The sequence below is a fragment of the Herpailurus yagouaroundi genome, unplaced genomic scaffold (assembly GCF_014898765.1).
Source record: "Herpailurus yagouaroundi ecotype Mexico unplaced genomic scaffold, PumYag 162, whole genome shotgun sequence".
NCBI classification, from domain to species: Eukaryota; Metazoa; Chordata; class Mammalia; order Carnivora; family Felidae; genus Herpailurus; species Herpailurus yagouaroundi.
The window spans coordinates 45627376-45645280 of NW_024412403.1; the positions used below are offsets into that span (position 1 = coordinate 45627376).

At 33.2% G+C, this 17905-nt stretch overlaps 1 protein-coding gene across 6 annotated transcripts in view; it reads left to right on the forward strand.

The window, feature by feature from the left end:
• EPHA6 (EPH receptor A6) overlaps positions 1–17905 on the forward strand; it is an 868919-nt gene that overhangs the window by 62843 nt on the left and 788171 nt on the right. For all 6 annotated transcript variants that reach the window (XM_040484252.1, XM_040484254.1, XM_040484253.1 and 3 more), the window contains one exon: positions 6433–6497. In XM_040484252.1, coding sequence (XP_040340186.1) covers positions 6433–6497 — 65 coding nt within the window. Of the gene's footprint in view, positions 1–6432; positions 6498–17905 lie in introns of those variants that run through there.

Consider the following 17905-nt stretch of genomic DNA (forward strand, 5'->3'; position numbering starts at 1 on the left):
ACAAAACCAAACAGGCAGGTAACCACAGAATTAAGAAAGGCATGACAAAACAAAATGCTGTAAGTACACCTAATGAACAAATAAATGTGCTCAGTTTCTAGACAAAAGTAGTTTTGTTAGGGGCGCCTGGGTGGCGCAGTCGGTTAAGCGTCCGACTTCAGCCAGGTCACGATCTCGTGGTCCGTGAGTTCGAGCCCCGCGTCAGGCTCTGGGCTGATGGCTCAGAGCCTGGAGCCTGTTTCTGATTCTGTGTCTCCCTCTCTCTCTGCCCCTCCCCCGTTCATGCTCTGTCTCTCTCAGTCCCAAAAATAAATAAACGTTGAAAAAAAATTTTTTTTTAAATAAAAAAAAAATTTAAAAAAAAGTAGTTTTGTTAGTTTTAAGAAGGAATGATTCTCTTTGGAAAAGGTTGGCTTAAAATAATACCAATACACAAAGGGACATAGGAGTAAACTTAATAATCCTACATTTATTTAAATCAATCTGTGGTTGATTTTTAGGAATTTAATATTGATTTTGACTCTATGTGAGGGTAGATACCCATTGTATACAGATCTGGAAGTTACAGCTGTGATTTTTGTCAATCAGAAATATACGATTATGCCAAAACTGGTAGTTAATATAGTAATCTGAATGTCAGTTTAAAGCAGGATGTAAACAGGATGACGTTCAAATAGACTAGTGCTAATATACACACAGATATATATGCATGTTTATCTATAATTCAAAGTATTCTCTGACTGTATTATATTTGGTCATGATGTCAGAAGTATCCCTTTTGTTTATTTACTAGTTTGTTTGGAGCTATGGGGGGTTGTAGGGTATGTTACAGTCAGTGGAACATGACTGGAATTTACTATGAAAAGCCTCTACTACTATGTTACTAAAAAACTTAGTAACTTGCATTACCTTTCTGGGCTCTATTTGTAAAATAAGACTCTGAATTGAAGATTATAAGAAGAAATTCCTTTTTCTTTTTTTCATAAAGTCTATTGGAGAAAATCCCAAACTTGTGTTTACTGGTATCTGAACTTTAAAAAATACTGATAAATATTTGGACTCAATTCACATGCCATTAACTTGAATTTTTACAAAAAAATTATCCTAAAAGAATAGCTTAGTGGGTTGATTGATCTCTTCTTTGCCTAATTTGTCAAATTGGCATACAAATAAAATCTCCTCCTTTTTTATTGTACAGTTGGAGTAAAGATGATCTAGCATATATGATAAACCTGTATGCTAATTGCTTTTAAACTAATATCTTAAATTCATTAAAATGGATGTAGATAAAGACTTGATAAATTATTTAAGGCAAAACTTAGCATTGAGCTTTTTTATCTTGGATACTCATCAGTCTCATTTAATTCAGTATTATCAACCTTGCCTTTATCATTTCATATCTTCTTTTAGAACATAATGAAATTTTCTTAAAATTTCCAGAATAATGAGTAAAGGGAGTACTAAAAATTAAGAGATATTTTCAGACAGAAATACAATATGCTGGAAATTTATTTCTGAAGGTTAATAGGAAAATTGCATGTGGTATAGCAAATATATTCTATGCATTATGTTGCTTATTAAACAAAATACACATATTTTCAAAACTTTGGTACCACCAACCTAGTCCTACTTCCATTTATTTTTGACTTATCCAACTTCTCATTATGATGTGAATAAATAATTATATTTTCATATGTACTCCTTACATAAATAATAAGTATTGTGCTATATTTAAAAGCTTGCAATTAAATTAAAAATAAAAAAAAGTATTGACTTTTTACTGAGTTTATGTCGACATCGTGGTTTTTTCCCTGTTTAAGTTTACAGTATTTTTACACTCTGGTAGGAACTGGATAACTCTTGTTTAAAGCCAGCAGGAGGAGCTCTCACCTTGCTGGGTTCAATGCAATTAGTGAGCCTGAAAAACCTGAATTTGTGGTTTTTACATATGAAACAAATAGTAAAATTTTTTTACAATTTGGGGTTTTTACATATGAAACAAATAGTAAAATTTAAACATTTATCACGTTTCATGGTATTAAAAATCTCAAAACTCCTTAGTTTTATTTTAGTATCAGTTTATCATTCACTTGTCAGGAATGCAAATTTGGAATTTTACTGTTCTTATGAATTTTTAAAAGGTATGATTGCAGTTTAAAGAGGAAAACAAAGCAATAATATAAATCTTGTTTCTTAAAGCTAATCTGAAATTAAAAAATTCTAAGGATTTACACTTTTGTAGGTATACATATTTTCCTTTTTTGTTTTGAAATGAGTATACTTCACAGTTTACAAATGCTAATTATCGAGAACCAAGCAGCCTAACATTTTAGAAAGTATATTTATATCAACTAATCAATTAATTAATTTTCCAGTCTGTGAAAAATAAATCTCTATTGGTAGACTTCAATATTAAGGATTTTTGAACACTCTGCTCCAGTAAACCTCTTGACTTAAATGGCATGATTTGTAGGTAGTACTGGTGAATTTTCTGTAGAAACTATTCATGAAAAACTAGGATAAAAACTTACAAAGATTTGGGTGACTGGGTGGTTCAGTCGGTTAAGCATCTAACTCTTGATCTCGGCTCAGGTTATGATCTCACTGTTCCAGAGCCCAAGCTCTGTGTTGAGCTATATTGGGCTCTGCACTGAATATGGAGCCTGCTTGGGATTCTCTCTCTCTCCCTCTCTCTCTCTCTGCTCCTCCCTGCTCTCTCTTTCTCACTCTCTAAAAAGTAATCAATAAATTAAAAAAAAAAAAAACTTACAAAGTTTTTGGATCAGCAAAAGAAATAGTGATGTTTTTCTGCATCTACAGAAATAAAAGAGAGGGAGGCAGACAAAGAAACAGACTCTTAACTATAGGGAATAAATTGATGGTTACCAGGAGAACTGGGGATGGGGATGGGTTAAATAGGTGATGGGGATGAAGGTGTACTTGTAATGAGCACTGGAAGTGTTGAATCACTGTATTGTATACCTGAAACTAATATTATGCTATATGTTAACTAACTGAAATTTAAATAAAAACCGTAAAAAAAGGTAAGAAAAACACTTAAAATTGAAAGACTTTAAGTGTTTTACAAAGGACATTCTAACATCACTGTCCTTGGTTTGAATCCAAATCTGTCAGTTTGTGATATAAAGGAAAATTACTTAACCTTTTTGAGGCTCAGTATTCTCATTTGTAAATTGAGCATTTAGAAAAAGACACACCTTCTAGGATGATGTGGAGATTACTTGAGGAAGAAAATACATAGAAACTTCTTCCAACAGTGACTGTGAATTAGTATCATTATTTTTCTAGCCTTCAGGGAAATAATGATGTATTTAAAAAATATAAATGTTCTAGATGAGGGGTGCCTGGGTGGCTCAGTAGTTGAGCAGCCGACTTCGGCTCAGGTCATGATCTCACAGTCCGTGGGTTCGAGCCCCACGTCGGGCTCTGTGCTGATAGCTCAGAGCCTGGGGCCTGTTTTGGATTCTGTGTCTCCCTCTCTCTGACCCTCCCCTGTTCATGCTCTGTCTCTCCCTGTCTCAAAAATAAATAAAACGTTAAAAAAATTTTAAAAAAATGTTCTAGATGAGTAACATTAAACTTTTGTGTATCCCAAAGTACATACTGGTAGTAAATACTTCTGAATTCTTTATAATAGTGTATATCAAAAATGAAAGTAACTTTCATTTGATAATGAGATAAACTTACAGATTTGAATATTATTATAATGATATCTTTAGCTTCTTTCTCTAATAAATGAGATTATTTTTGTTATACTGAATGAACCCAAATGACATCAAATATCATTTTATGTATTTGTGTGTGTGTATGAGAATGTGTGTGTGTGTGTGTGTGTGTGTGTGTGTGTGACCATTAGCTAAGTCTATTAATTCATTAGGAGTTAGAAAACAGTATAGCCTAGTTCAGCCATTCCTTCTTCATTTATTAACTGAACTACTTCAGTAAGAGCAATGTTCCTTCTTTAACTGTTTTTTTATTCATAAGTAGTTTATATAGCAAAAGCAAAATAAGGGTGCCTGGGTGGCTCAATTGGTTGAGTGTCCAATTCTTGGTATCAGCTCAGGTCATGGTCCCAGGATCATGGGATCAAGCCCTGTGTGGGGCTGTGTGCTGAGCATGGAGCCTGCTTAAGATTCTCTCTCCTGCTCTTTCACTCTCCCCCACTCGCGTGTGTGTATGCACTCTCTCTCAAATAAAAAAATAAAGAAATAAAGAAAAAACAAAATAAAATGTTTTATCGTTTTCATATTAGTTACCAGTTTTTAAAATAATGGTTTCCTAGTATTCTATAAAAGTTGTCAGTAGGTATATTTTATCATTAAGAATGCATGGATTTGAGCATATTTGAAGTGTTTCAGTCCCTATAGTCATTAACCTTGTGTATGATCAGATTATCCATTTTTGGCCAGTAGAAGCCTATCCAGGTTGATTCCCAAGTCTTTTTGACACAACTCTAGTAAAACATTGATATCTTCCTTGATTTCTGTATAAGGATTACAAAACATCACTAATGAAGTAATTTCACACAAAAAATTAAATAAAAATAAATTGAACTTCAGTCTGATCAAGTTACTAAATATATCTACCAATTTAAAGAATATAAAGGGAATGGGGGGCATGTTCAATGATATCTTACAATTAGAAAAATCTAGAATATAGGACAAAATAACCTTTTTTTTCCAGTAAATTTGATTTCAAGTAATGAAAAAGATAACTGGCCAGGCATTAAGGAAATATATTAAAACAACGAGATACCATTATACACCTGTCGGAATGCCTTAAAAAAGACCTGGACAATACCAAGTCCTGCTAAGGATGTGAAGCAACTGGAAAACTGGTATTCTGCTAATGGGCATTTGAAACATCATAGCCATTTTGTAATACAGTTGGACAGTGTCTTCAAAATGAGGATTCTCCATAAACCCAGGAATCCCTATTTACCATGGAGAAATGAAAGCATAGGGTCATATAAAAACCTGTACATGAAAGTTTATAGTGGCTTTATTTATAATGTCCCCAACGGGAAATAGCTCACATTTCCATCAAGTAGGGAATTTCATACAATAGAATACTTTTCAACAATAAAAAGGAACTATTGATACATGCAGCAACGTAGATGAATCTCAAATGCATTATGCTACAAGAAAGAACCAGTCTTGAAAGACCCCATGCTATACTATTTCATTCATTTGACATTTGGAAAAGGCAAAATCATAGGGGCAGAAGTTAGATTAGTAGTTGCCAGGGACTGGGCTGTGGAAGGGATTAGCCATATTGGATAACAAAGGAAGTTTTGGGGGTGATGGAAATATTCCATAGCTTGACTGTAGCAGTGGTTACATGGATGTGGGTGTTTGTCACAATTCATAGAAATGTACATTTAGAAAGGGTAAATTTATTGTAAGTAAATCATACCTCAATAAATCTAACAAAAAAATTTAATGGGATAAAGTGTAGATTAAAAAACGAAAGTAGATTGTCAACTCAGTGTAATGAATAGGACTTATTTAGAGCTTGATTTTTCTATTCAAGTAAGTTCAGACAATAGGGATATTAAACAAATAGGGATATTTGATGGCATTAAGGAATTACTACTTATAGTAATGAATTAAGATACTGTAGCTATATAAAGAGGAGTCTTTATCTTAGAAATATAGACTTAAATTTTTATGGATGTTACTGGAATTTGCTTCAAAGAAATACTTCAGTGGGAGAGAGTAGATAAAAACATGTGGATGAAATAAGATTGGCTATAAATTGGTAATTATTGAATCTGGATGATGAGTACATGAGGGTTCATTTTACTGTTTTCGCTACATTCTAAAATATGTTTGAGAATTTTCCACAATAAAATTTAAATAATTGAAGCTTAGCTCTACAAACGTATATTTAATGAATTGATTTAAATAGTACTGAAAGAATATTCTGCAATGACTAATGTTACTCTGTCAAGGCTGTGTCCCTGGAATAGCTCCCACTATGGAAACAGTAGGCAGAGCTCATATTCTGAGAGTAGGGGAGGGGGGTGGGGGGATGAGGAGCCTACAGTTGCCTGAGTCCAGCTCGAGGGTCAACTGACAGTCACATCCTCTTGATTACCTCCTTCAACATTTGTCAGTTTTAAAAGTCAGCTGTTAAAAATAACTTAATTCTGTTATTCAGTTATCTGCCTTATTTAGCATTGTTAAACACAAATTACATATTTTGAAAATAAGTTAGAACTACTTTATGTTATTTTATTAATATTATATATTAGAATTTAGTGTATATAGTTAATTTTAAAGTAAGTAATGCAACTTATTAAAACTAATGCAATGAATAATAGAAAAGGTAGTTGACATTAATGATTTAAATAACATTTTTTCATCAATTTGAGATATTCATATAAGTTTTGTTTTAATTTAATTCCAGTTGTGTTGCTTGATACAACAACTGTGCTGGGAGAGCTAGGATGGAAAACATATCCATTAAATGGGGTAAGTTTTATTATGTTTTTAAAACTTTCATCCTTACTAGGTTTTAGAGTTTGTTATAATAGTTAAAGGAACAGTGAATTTTGGCTCTAGTTACCATGAATTTTAGCACATAACTAAAATCTCTTAGAAAAGATTAAAATACAATTAGAATTGGTAACCAATGAGAATGATGTATACAAATATTTGCTTTTCTTTAAATTATCATTATTCTTTAATACAGTGTTTATATAACATTAGACTGTCTCCCTATAGATATTTTTTTCATAGAAAAAAATTCTATGTATAAGAGTTTTTTGTATATAGGTTTATTAAATTTGGTAACCTCGGTGAGTATTTGTCCATAAACAAACTTTAGATTGTTATAAAAGAAGTGGATTTTACAGATATTAACAATTTATTTTTTATTAAAACGTATGAGTGTAATAAAGCAGTGTATGTTTTTGAACTTGACCAAAAGAAACATTATGATTAGGTTTTGTTACCTGAGAGAAGTTGCTTTTGAAAGGCATGTGTAATTTAAAGATGTGTAATTTACAAACTAATTTTTCAAGTACTGATATCACTTTAGCTGTGGTTATAATGGACTTTTTATGTGGTTTAATATATTTTGCACGTTTTCACATTGCAATGTGTTTCTACTTCTTTTTTAATTTTCACTCTTATGTGGATCCTGACAAACTTAACAGAAGACCATGGGGTAGGGGAAGGAAAAAAAAAGTTAGAGAGGGAGGGAGCCAAACCATAGGAGACTCTTAAAGACTGAGACTAACTGAGGGTTGATGGGGGGTGGGAGGAAGGGGAAAGTGAGTGATGGGCATTGAGGAGGGCACCCGTTGGGTTGAGCACTGGGTGTTGTATGGAAACCAATTTGACAGTAAATTCCATATTAAAAAAAATGTTTCAAGTAAAAATAAAAGGGTGGTTTGTGAAGCTTTTTATCTAGATTTTGCCTAATTAAGGAAAATTTATAGTAACAGAGGTAGTCAACAGTTATTCAGGTGTACTTGGGTTAGCTTTTCTTCCTTTTTTTATAAATTGTATTTTTCTCATTCATCAGATTCTTAGTTGATACTTTTACATTGTTTTTTTTTTCCATTACATCTGCAAATTTAAATTTGAAAGGAGAAGTTGACTGAAAAATGTTTTATTTTTAGAATCCTTCAAATATTGCTGTTTGAATTTGACTTTTTATATAAATACTCATTAAATGTGTATTTTCAAGTATTCATTTCTGTAAAGAGTTAACTTTTCTGTCTTTGTTCAGCAGGCTTTTTGTTTCCTTAGATTTGTTTGCTTTATAGACTGATTTTATTTTTTTGAAATTTTCCTTTTATTTTCATAGAGCTCTCATCAAACCATTCCTGAAAATATATCTTTGAAACTATATTTGTGATTCATCATCTTATTTTTAGTAAACATCAATATTTATTGATTGTATTAAACATGTTAAATTTATTAGTTACTTTCAAGGAATGAATGATTTTTTTTCTAAAATACTCCTCCAAGATATATACATATCTGTGTTCTCAGTGTACAAAGTAATTTATAAGAACGTATAAATCCTTAAAAAGTTTATAAGAATTATTTTTCCATTGTTGAAAAAAATGACAAAATTTTTAGTGATTATATTATCACTTACCTCATGGAGTCATAGCCAAAGAATCCTGTGAGGAACAGCAGTTACACCCCTGCTGTCGTGATTGTATTTGTCTTGATCAGGCTGTTTCAAAGCAAACTGGTAATGAGACACAGGGACTTAGTGAGTTACAAGTAAACTTACTGTAAAGAACTATTGTTCTTACAATGATCTTGTAATAGGTGTTACGAAAGTGAGATTTTTTTCTATATCTAGTTTATTAGTTTCAAAGAGAAAGGGCAGAATTGTCTGAAAAGTAATGCTTACTCCATAGTTTTCTATTTGCAGACACTGCACTAAGAATTTTACATTTTATTTCCATAGTAGCCTTATGAGGTATATCTGAGTTCTGGTTCCCAGTTGGAGAAACCTCTTATTAAAGAGAGTAAGGAACAAAAAATACCAACAAGTTATAGGCTAAATCGTGACTGATGGGATTTATTTCAAAATAAATTATTTCTACTAAAGCCTATATCTTTATCATGGCACTGGTAACAGAGAAGAGCATTGGAAACTTCATGAAAGGCTGATTAATTATGTTGATATTTGCATAATTGATTCAGATTTCTTTTCTCCCCTTGCCAAACATAGTACTTGACTGAGATGAACATTTGGACACCAGCCATGGATTTGCAGGAGGAAAGAGAGAAAGGAGAGGAAGGAGACAATAGTAGAAAATATGATGATAGAATAAGGTGGAAAAGGGAGAAATGGTTAACATTTATCAGGCATTTACCATATGCTAGTCTTTGTTCAAAGAAGTTTATTCACATGAGTCCTAGAAATCAATAATCATTTTACCCTATTGAAACATACGGAAATTGAGACTCAAGTACATTAAATAACCTTTTTACAAGGTCACAGAGCTAGGAATTAGTGCAGCGAAAATTCTAAGCCAAACAGATCCTAATTTTTAACAGATATATGTGCTTCTTATTTCCTTTAAGATTCTACCTTGTAAATATAAAGACCAGTGACCAATATGTATAAACTACAGAGGGAACGGTAACACAAGGATTCAGGCATTAACACATAAATTGAATACTCAATTGCCTTGGAATGTCACTGTTGGAATGATCTATATTACTTTTAGATTATCCCTCAAATAATAATGCATATATGGAAAGTGAAAGCAGTAGGAATAATTGAAAATGAGAGTATATGGACATAGTTTATAATAGGTGCATGAATTAGAGGAAACAGATTAATCAAGGGATACAATAAAATGGATAGATGACTTAAGTAAGTTTTAAAGAACATATATAGCTTCAATTTCTCTTTTAATGAAGGGTATATATTACTGACAAGAATGGAGTTTACTTAATGCTCTTGATAGGTAAAAACAAGTAAGGAAATAATCAAGAAGGATGAAGAACTTTGAAAAAGGCTACTAAAGATGGCAAGAGTGAAAATCATTTAGACATCAATAATAGTCAAATAATTAAAAACCTATAGAAACAGTTAATCAATTTATAACATTTAAACTATCATTTATATCTGTATGTTAAAATTATATCTATTTGAAATTGTATGACTTTTTTTCAGGTTGTCACATGTATTGAGCCATGCTAATATGAATGGTTATTTTAACTAAAATTGACTTTTTTCACTAAAATTGACTACTTAAGTTGATTTTACAAATATGCCACAGGTAGAAAAGACAGCTAGATGTTAAATTGGGTAATTTTATGATATCAAGTATAATTGGTATTTCTCTAAATGAAGTATTTTCTAGGAATAACATTTTAATTGATCTTTTTTTTTTTTTAAATGTTTATTTATATTTGAGAGAGAGAGAGAGAGACAAAGTGTGAGCGGGGAAAGGGGCAGAGAGAGCGAGACACAGAATCCAAAGCAGGCTCCGGGCTCTGAGCTGTCAGTATAGAGCCCAACATGGGCCTCGAACCCATGAATTGTGAGATGATGATCTGAGTTGGATGTTTAACCAACTGAGCCACCCAGGATCCCAGATAAAATTTTTTTTCTATAAAGACTTGAACTAAGAGATATTTTTGAAATTATATACTATTTATATAAAATAATGTGATTTAATAAGTTATTTAATAGATTTTTTTCCTTTTTACTTAGAATAGTCATCCCACCAGTAGTATCATGCTAATGTGGTTACACGAGTAGACATTTGCAATGTTGTAAATACAGCCATTACTGGTTATTTGAGTAGTAGGTAAGCACCTCTGGTTATAGAATGTGGAAGATAGATGAGTGAATAGTCTTGAGCAAATGACCTTTAGGCTTGCAAACATGAAAAAAAATGTATATATTTGCTGAAATGATTGCTTGTCAACTCACTTGTACCAACATTTAAAATATGTGGTGTCCAGGATTCAATTTAAATTTTTTAAAATGTTTATTTATTTTTGAGAGAGAGAGAGACAGAGCATGAGCAGGGGAGGGACAGAGAGAGATGGAGACACAGAATCCGCAGCAGACTCCTGGCTCTGAGCTGTCAGCACAGAGCCCAACTTGGGGCTCGAACCCCCAAGCTGTGAGATCATGACCTGAACTGAAGTCGGATACTTAACAAGCTGAGCCACCCAGGCGCCCCCAGAATTCAATTTAACAAACTTTTCATTTTATGCTCTTTGTGCCAAGTACCCTATTAGGGTGCTTAAAAGTATGCTTACATAACTTGCGGAGTCTTGGAGTATAGAGCTAATTCTGCACCTTTAGAAGGCCAAAGAGTGTCTTCAGGTAGTTTTGAGTAATGGTTTGTGAAAGAATAATAAAAGGAGGGATTAATTCTGGTCAGTAAAAATGGTAGTAGGATGTGACATCAGCTCTTTGTTATAAACTGTGAAGGAATCACATATGGGCTGGATAAGAGGGTGGAAAGCATCTGTTAGGCAAAAAGAATAACTTGAGGAAAGGCACAGAATTCTCAAATGTGTGTGCATTATGTTATAGGAATGTTGAGAATAATTTGTGTGGTTGGGTGAAGGGTTTTGAGAAAAGGAGACTATGATGATAGGCTAACCATATTGTGGGAAACTTAGAATTTCAGTTTCTTAACTGATTTAGGTAGTGTATGTCTCACCCCCAGTAAATAGAAGTAAAAGTAAAAATGTTCTGGATTCAGTTAAGCAAACAAACAAAATTTCATAATTTTAGATAATAACATAGACCCTTGGAAATGAAAGGTAGGCACCTTAGAAAATTGTTAGGAAAGGATGTTCAAAATGTAGACAATATGACATTATTGATATATTGAGAACAGAGTACAATTGAATAGTTACACTTGTATATATGCTGAAGCTTGGTTTTAGAAAAGAATGAATACATCAAAGATTTTGGTAACCAGTGGTTGTAATTTTAACACTATGCTCTCAGTGCCTAATGTCAAAATTTTATGTCTACATAATTTAAAAATCTTAAGAACTTTATCCTGTAAGTGTCCCTTCCATCCTTAATCTGTCAGTGTATTACACTAACATAGTAAAATGATGATGATATAACAAAGTAGTTAATAGTGCTATGGTAATCAGTGAAAGAATGCTGCATATAAATTTTTACATAACATATAGAAGTTATTAGTGAATAGTGGAGATTTTTTTTTCATAAATATTAAGTCTAGGGCATATGCCCTGGATTTTCCTTTTGCTGTAAATCACTAATAACTAACTGGTTAATACTAAATCTTACCCAGTGCAAAAATTTAAGACCCATTTTAATTTTGAAAATCTTCTGGGAAGGAGATAGTCTTTAAGAAGTCATGTTATTGTAATGCTAATGAGAAAAAAGGAAACATGAAGGATACTGTTCATGCAATAACTTTGTACAAAAGAAGAAATTAAAAAATATGTATCTCTTGAGTTCTCATAATCTGAAAAAGAGTTAAAGAAAAATCACATAAATTTTCTTGAAATACTCGTGGTTTACTCCTTTCAATTGATAATTTTATTTATTGATAGTTTATTTATTACAGTTTGGTTTTGGCCAATATAGAACATTGTAGATGAAATAGAAAAATACAGTAAGACCTGTAGTTGAACGTGACATTCAAAATCCGTAATACTCATTACAGATCGGGTCCCATTCAATACTTCCCAGCAGTGGGTATATCACAGTGGGGCATCCTGGCTCAATATTAATTCTGACTAATAAAAAGTAACCGGTACTCACCAGAAAAGTAAAAGACTTTTCATAATATAGAAAAGAAATTTCATGATTAAAGACATATTGTTTCCTTTGAGCTTTATTAATTATATTTGATACTACTTAAAATGTAATAGCTTTGTGGTTTTTAATTTTGATACTGTAATTGAAAAGATAAATGACTTGTTTGGGTAGCCACATACTGATTATTAACAGTACTTATACCTGAATAAATCCTGATAGTTGAAAGGTATCATTTCATAATAATAAGTCCATAAGGTATTATTTGATTTATATTCAATATTACACATACTTAATGTTGGGGTGCCTGCATGGCTCAGTTGGTTAAGTGTCTGACTCTTCATTTCGGCCCAGGTCATGATCTGTGAGATTGAGCCCTGCATCGGGCTCTGCATGTACAGCCTGGAGTGGGCTTGGGATTCTCTCTCTCCCTGTCTCTCTGCCTCTTGTCTGTGCTCATTCTCTCTCTCTCTCTCTCCCTCCCTCCCTCCCTCAAAATACGTAAACATTTAAAAAGTACTTATTGTTGATGGAAAGAGCTTGATTTTTAAGTTTTTTAATGTTTATTTACTTTTTAGAGAGAGAGAGAGAGAGAGAGAGTGAATTGGGGACGGGCAGAGACAGAGGGAGAGACAGAATTGGGTGCAGGCTCTAGGCTCTGAGCTGTCTGCACAGAGCCTGATGCAGGGCTGGAACTCACAAACCACGAGATCATGACCTGAGCTGAAGTCAGATGCTTAACTGACTGAGCCACCCAGATGCCCTGAAACAACTTGATTTTTAATCACCCCATCAACTCACCCGGAAGATTTTAACTATTTATTTTTATTCATAGTAATAATTTTAGCAAGAAAATGAAAGTTTTGATTTTCCTAGTTTTTTTTCTCCCACTCTTCTGTTTTGGCTACTTGTAAAACATAGTAGATCAGATCTTTGTTACAAAGTTGTAGTGGACATAGATATAGGCACACCAATACTCAAAATCAAACTTCTTTTCAACAGTGAAGTACACTGTAACAAAAAGAAGAAACTTAATGCTAGTAGAAAAAAATTGCTATTGGATATTAAGTTGTATTTTATATTAGTTATGACAATTAGAGGTTAGAAAACTTTGTTTCTGAGATGTCAAATATTAATTTCAAATACCATATATGTATTTTTTTCACGTTGTGACTTAGATGATCTTTAGGGTTTGAATAATCCAAGATGATACAAGATATGTGATCTTATCTGTTAAATATAGTGAATTACTATTAGGAAATTTATTCTGAAGCAATTAGGAAAATAGTGATTCAGGTCATTCATGTCTAAATAAAAGCTATAAGTGAACATAGTAATTCCATTACTATAATAATTTTTATAATGGCAAAATGATTTTTGTAATAAAAGAGTCATATTACAATTAAACTGTTTGGAAAGGCACTGTGTTCCATATATCAGAGCGTGTTTTAAGGCCAACCAGGAAACATAAAATCCATGGAAGGTAGAATTTCCTTGAAGAGAACACAGGAATATGAATTACCCCAGCTACAGGCCCTCTTTTTTTTTTTTTTTTTGGGGGGACAGAGAGAGACAGAGCATGAACAGGGGAGGGGCAGAGAGAGAGGGAGACACAAATCGGAAACAGGCTCCAGGCTCTGAGCCATCAGCCCAGAGCCTGACGTGGGGCTCGAACTCACGGACCGCGAGATTGTGACCTGGCTGAAGTCGGACGCTTAACCGACTGCGCCACCCAGGCGCCCCTGGGCCCTCTTTTATCAACTTGTGCTTGGGTAAATGACCTCCCCTGCATGTGGGCAATGCAAGGGAACAGGTGAATAAATATGCATAGCTTATTAGAGTCCATAAATTTCCAAATATTTAATATCTGAGCCACTGTGATATTTTTTGGTTTTTTTCTAAGTTTTTATTTAAATTACAGTTCATTTACATACAGTGTAATATTAGTTTCAAGTGTAGAATTTAGTGATTCATCACTTACATACACACCCAATGCTCATCATACCAAGTACCCTCATTAATAGTCATCACCCATTTAACCCATGCCCCTGCCCACCTCCCCTCCAGCAACCCTCAGTTTGTTCTCTGTAGTTAAGTCTTTTTTCTTGTTTTCCTTTCTTTTTTCCCTGCTATGTTCATCTGTTTTGTTGCTTAAATTCCACATATAAGTGAAAACATATGGCATTTGTCTGTTCCTGACTGAGTTATGTTGCTTAGCATAATAGTCTCTGGCTCCATCCACATTACTACAAAAATGCCAAGATTTCATTCTTTTTTTATGTCTGAGTAATATTCTACTGTGTGTGTGTGTGTGTGTGTGTGTGTGTACATACCACAACTTCTTTATCCATTCATCAGTTGTTGGACATTTGAGCTCTTTCCATAATTGGACTATCGTTCATAATGCTGAGCAACTGTAATTTGTGGCACTTTTCTGTGAACTATATCAGACTATTCCTTCCTATATAGTAGCATCCTCTCCAAAATAAGTAAATATGTGGATTGCTTCGTTAGTTTTTACCAGTTGAAAGAACATGTATTGAGTAGTGATGAAACTAATTCTATGGTGAGGAAGAGAAGTAAGAGTAAAGCAGATAGTAATGATTTGGGAAATCAGATGTGAAGTATTTACTGATCTGTGAATATATAATTAGCTTCATATTCTCTGGGCAGCTGAAAATAAGTATGTATGCAATTCATTTTTCCCAGTATCTCTGTGGTTTTTTATTGTATATTCTTGTTGGTGTCTTCCCATAAGCATGGAGATATATATATATATATATATATATATATATATATATATATGCATATATGTATATGTATATGTATATATATATGTATATATATAAATATGGGTCACTTTAAGCCAGTTACCTTTGATTTATATAACATAATATTTCCTTTATTCTCTTTATTTTTTACACTATTAGTTAGAAAGCTTTAACTTCTAGTCTCCTAGTTCCAACAGAAGTTTACAGTTGTTCTTTTAAAATAACTCCCATATTATATAATTTAAACTCAGTTTCTGGTTTTATCAAAAAGTTCTAATTGTTTTAACCAGAATAATTCAAGCTATTTATAAACCGTTTCATTTAGGAGCCCCTGGTGGCTCAGTCAGTTAAGCATCCGACTCTTGATTTCAGCTAAGGTCATGGTCTTATGGTTCGATTTGTGCTCATGTTGGACTCTGTTCTGAGCACAGAGCCTGCTTGGGATTCTTTCCCTTTCTGTCTGTCTTCCCACCTGCATGCACACACATACAAGTTATCTCTGTCTCTGTCTCTGTCTCTCTCTCTCTCAAAATAAATAAATAAACTTTAAAAAACCCATTTCATTTATAAACAAAAGAGTCTACATCTAAATCCAAAGCAAGCACATACAAATGCTAAATTCTCTTATGAACTCTAAGGGATTATTAGTAAAATACTTAACAACTAGATGAAATATAGTCGGCCAGATAGTCTTATAATCTTGTTTGCATTTTAAGTGATTGACTCCTTCTTAAACCCCACCTCCAATCTCCAAATCCTGTTGTTCTACCTCCTTGAAGCTCTTTCAGATCATTCTCTATCATTACCTCATCAATTTGGTTCCTCATCACCTCCTCCAAATCAGCATTGTTATGTTTTAAATTATCCTCTTGCTTTGGGTTTTTCTCTAGCCCCTTCCACCAGCCTTTCAAACCCATCCTTTATCCTGTGGCCAGACGAATCTGAAAACTGAAGATCAAATCTTGTTCCTGTTTAATCCCTATTCCCCTTATCTACCATTTGCCCCATGACCCACAGCTGCTTCTCACTTTTCACCTTCTGATGTTCTCTGCCCTTTAGCCACACCCATTTTCCAGCTTTTTTTTAAAAGAGACTTTTGTAGTTTCTTCTATGTAACTTTCTGTTACTTTTGTGTAAGACTATGCTATTGAGTTTATATGGAACGTTCTCTTGTCAACCCTTATCTTCTCTGGCTTTTTTCCTGTTGGATTTTAAAGCAAAGAAGATTTTCCATCTTTTCTGTGTAGACTTATTACTGCAGAAAGTTGAATTTTAGGAAACTCCTTTTTTTGGGATACCCAAAACTCAATACATATCATAGCATTTATTTCACAAAATTTAAATGTCTGCCTCCTACCAGATTGTGAACTCTCAAAGGAATGGATTGCATGTGTCACCTGTATTAATTAGGCAGTATAGTGACTGACCTTTGACAGATGTTCAGTAAAAGTTGGTTGAATAGCTACATAGATATACAAGTAACAATTTATTTTATATAAATTATTGGTTAAGATATCTTAGATAAGATATTGGTATTACAACTCTCACTGGAGCTGGAACAGTTTGATATTACCTTTGGGCTGAATCAGCTATGAAGAAAAGACTAAATGCTTGTGATAATTGAACTGAGTTCTTATTTAGCATTGGTCTTGAGTATAGGCAGAATGGTTTATATATTTATTCTAATTTTTGTATTTTAGGCAATCCAATCCATTTTCTCATCATTAATTTTTTTTACATTAAAAGTAAGTTGAGGACGCCTGGGTGGCGCAGTCGGTTAAGCGTCCGACTTCAGCCAGGTCACGATCTCGCGGTCCATGAGTTCGAGCCCCGCGTCGGGCTCTGGGCTGATGGCTCAGAGCCTGGAGCCTGTTTTCCGATTCTGTGTCTCCCTCTCTCTCTGCCCCTCCCCCGTTCATGCTCTGTCTCTCTCTGTCCCAAAAATAAATAAACGTTGAAAAAAAAAAAAAGTAAGTTGAAAGGTGGGTGGCAAAGATACTTACCTATGAAATAAAGACTATAAAAGAGCTTAAAAGGTATTTAAGCAACCCCAGTCAAGGCATAATACACTTTCAAAGAATTAATGACTGGTTTAGAACAGTTGATGATCTGAATCACGTCTGGGAAGTATTAACCTCAGATGGATATTAATCCTGCACTTTGTTATTAAAGAGGAAGATAAAAAATAGAACATATGGATTTTTAATGGTTGATAGATGGACTGCAAATTTTAGAAAATTTATGTTAACCAGTCAAGCTTCAAAAAGCATAGGTCAGCATTAAATGTTAAATAGGTTTTTGTAATCTGTATTCCGTATAATTAGTATTTTGAACTAATGTATCATAGTAAGAAAAATAGGTGTTTAATATGGTTTAACTTTGTTTTATCTTAGGAAAGCAAAACCTGTTGTGCCCATAAATATAATACTTGACTTAGTCTTCATCTCTCCCATAATTAGGTAGCAATAAATATCAAAATATTTCAACATAATTTAAAAAGTCTTTCAAATAAAAGCATGAAACTAGGATTTAAAAATACACACACACACACACACACACACACACACACACACACATTTTATCCTTTGAATGTTAATTCATTCTATAGACCACATTTGGAGAGGTAAAATTAAATCTGTATTGTTGATTTAGATTGCTCAATTTAATAATTTTATTCATTTAATCAAATTATATGCTTTCCTTAAATGCAGTACTTTCTGATGCACATTAAAAGGGATTTCTTCATGGTTCCTAATGAGAATTGCTCTGAGAAATACCCACATTTTAGGTCTTACAGTAAAGAAGTAGGTACAGAAAACATACAATAGTTATTTTTTATTTCTATTTATGAACACTGGACTAGTTGT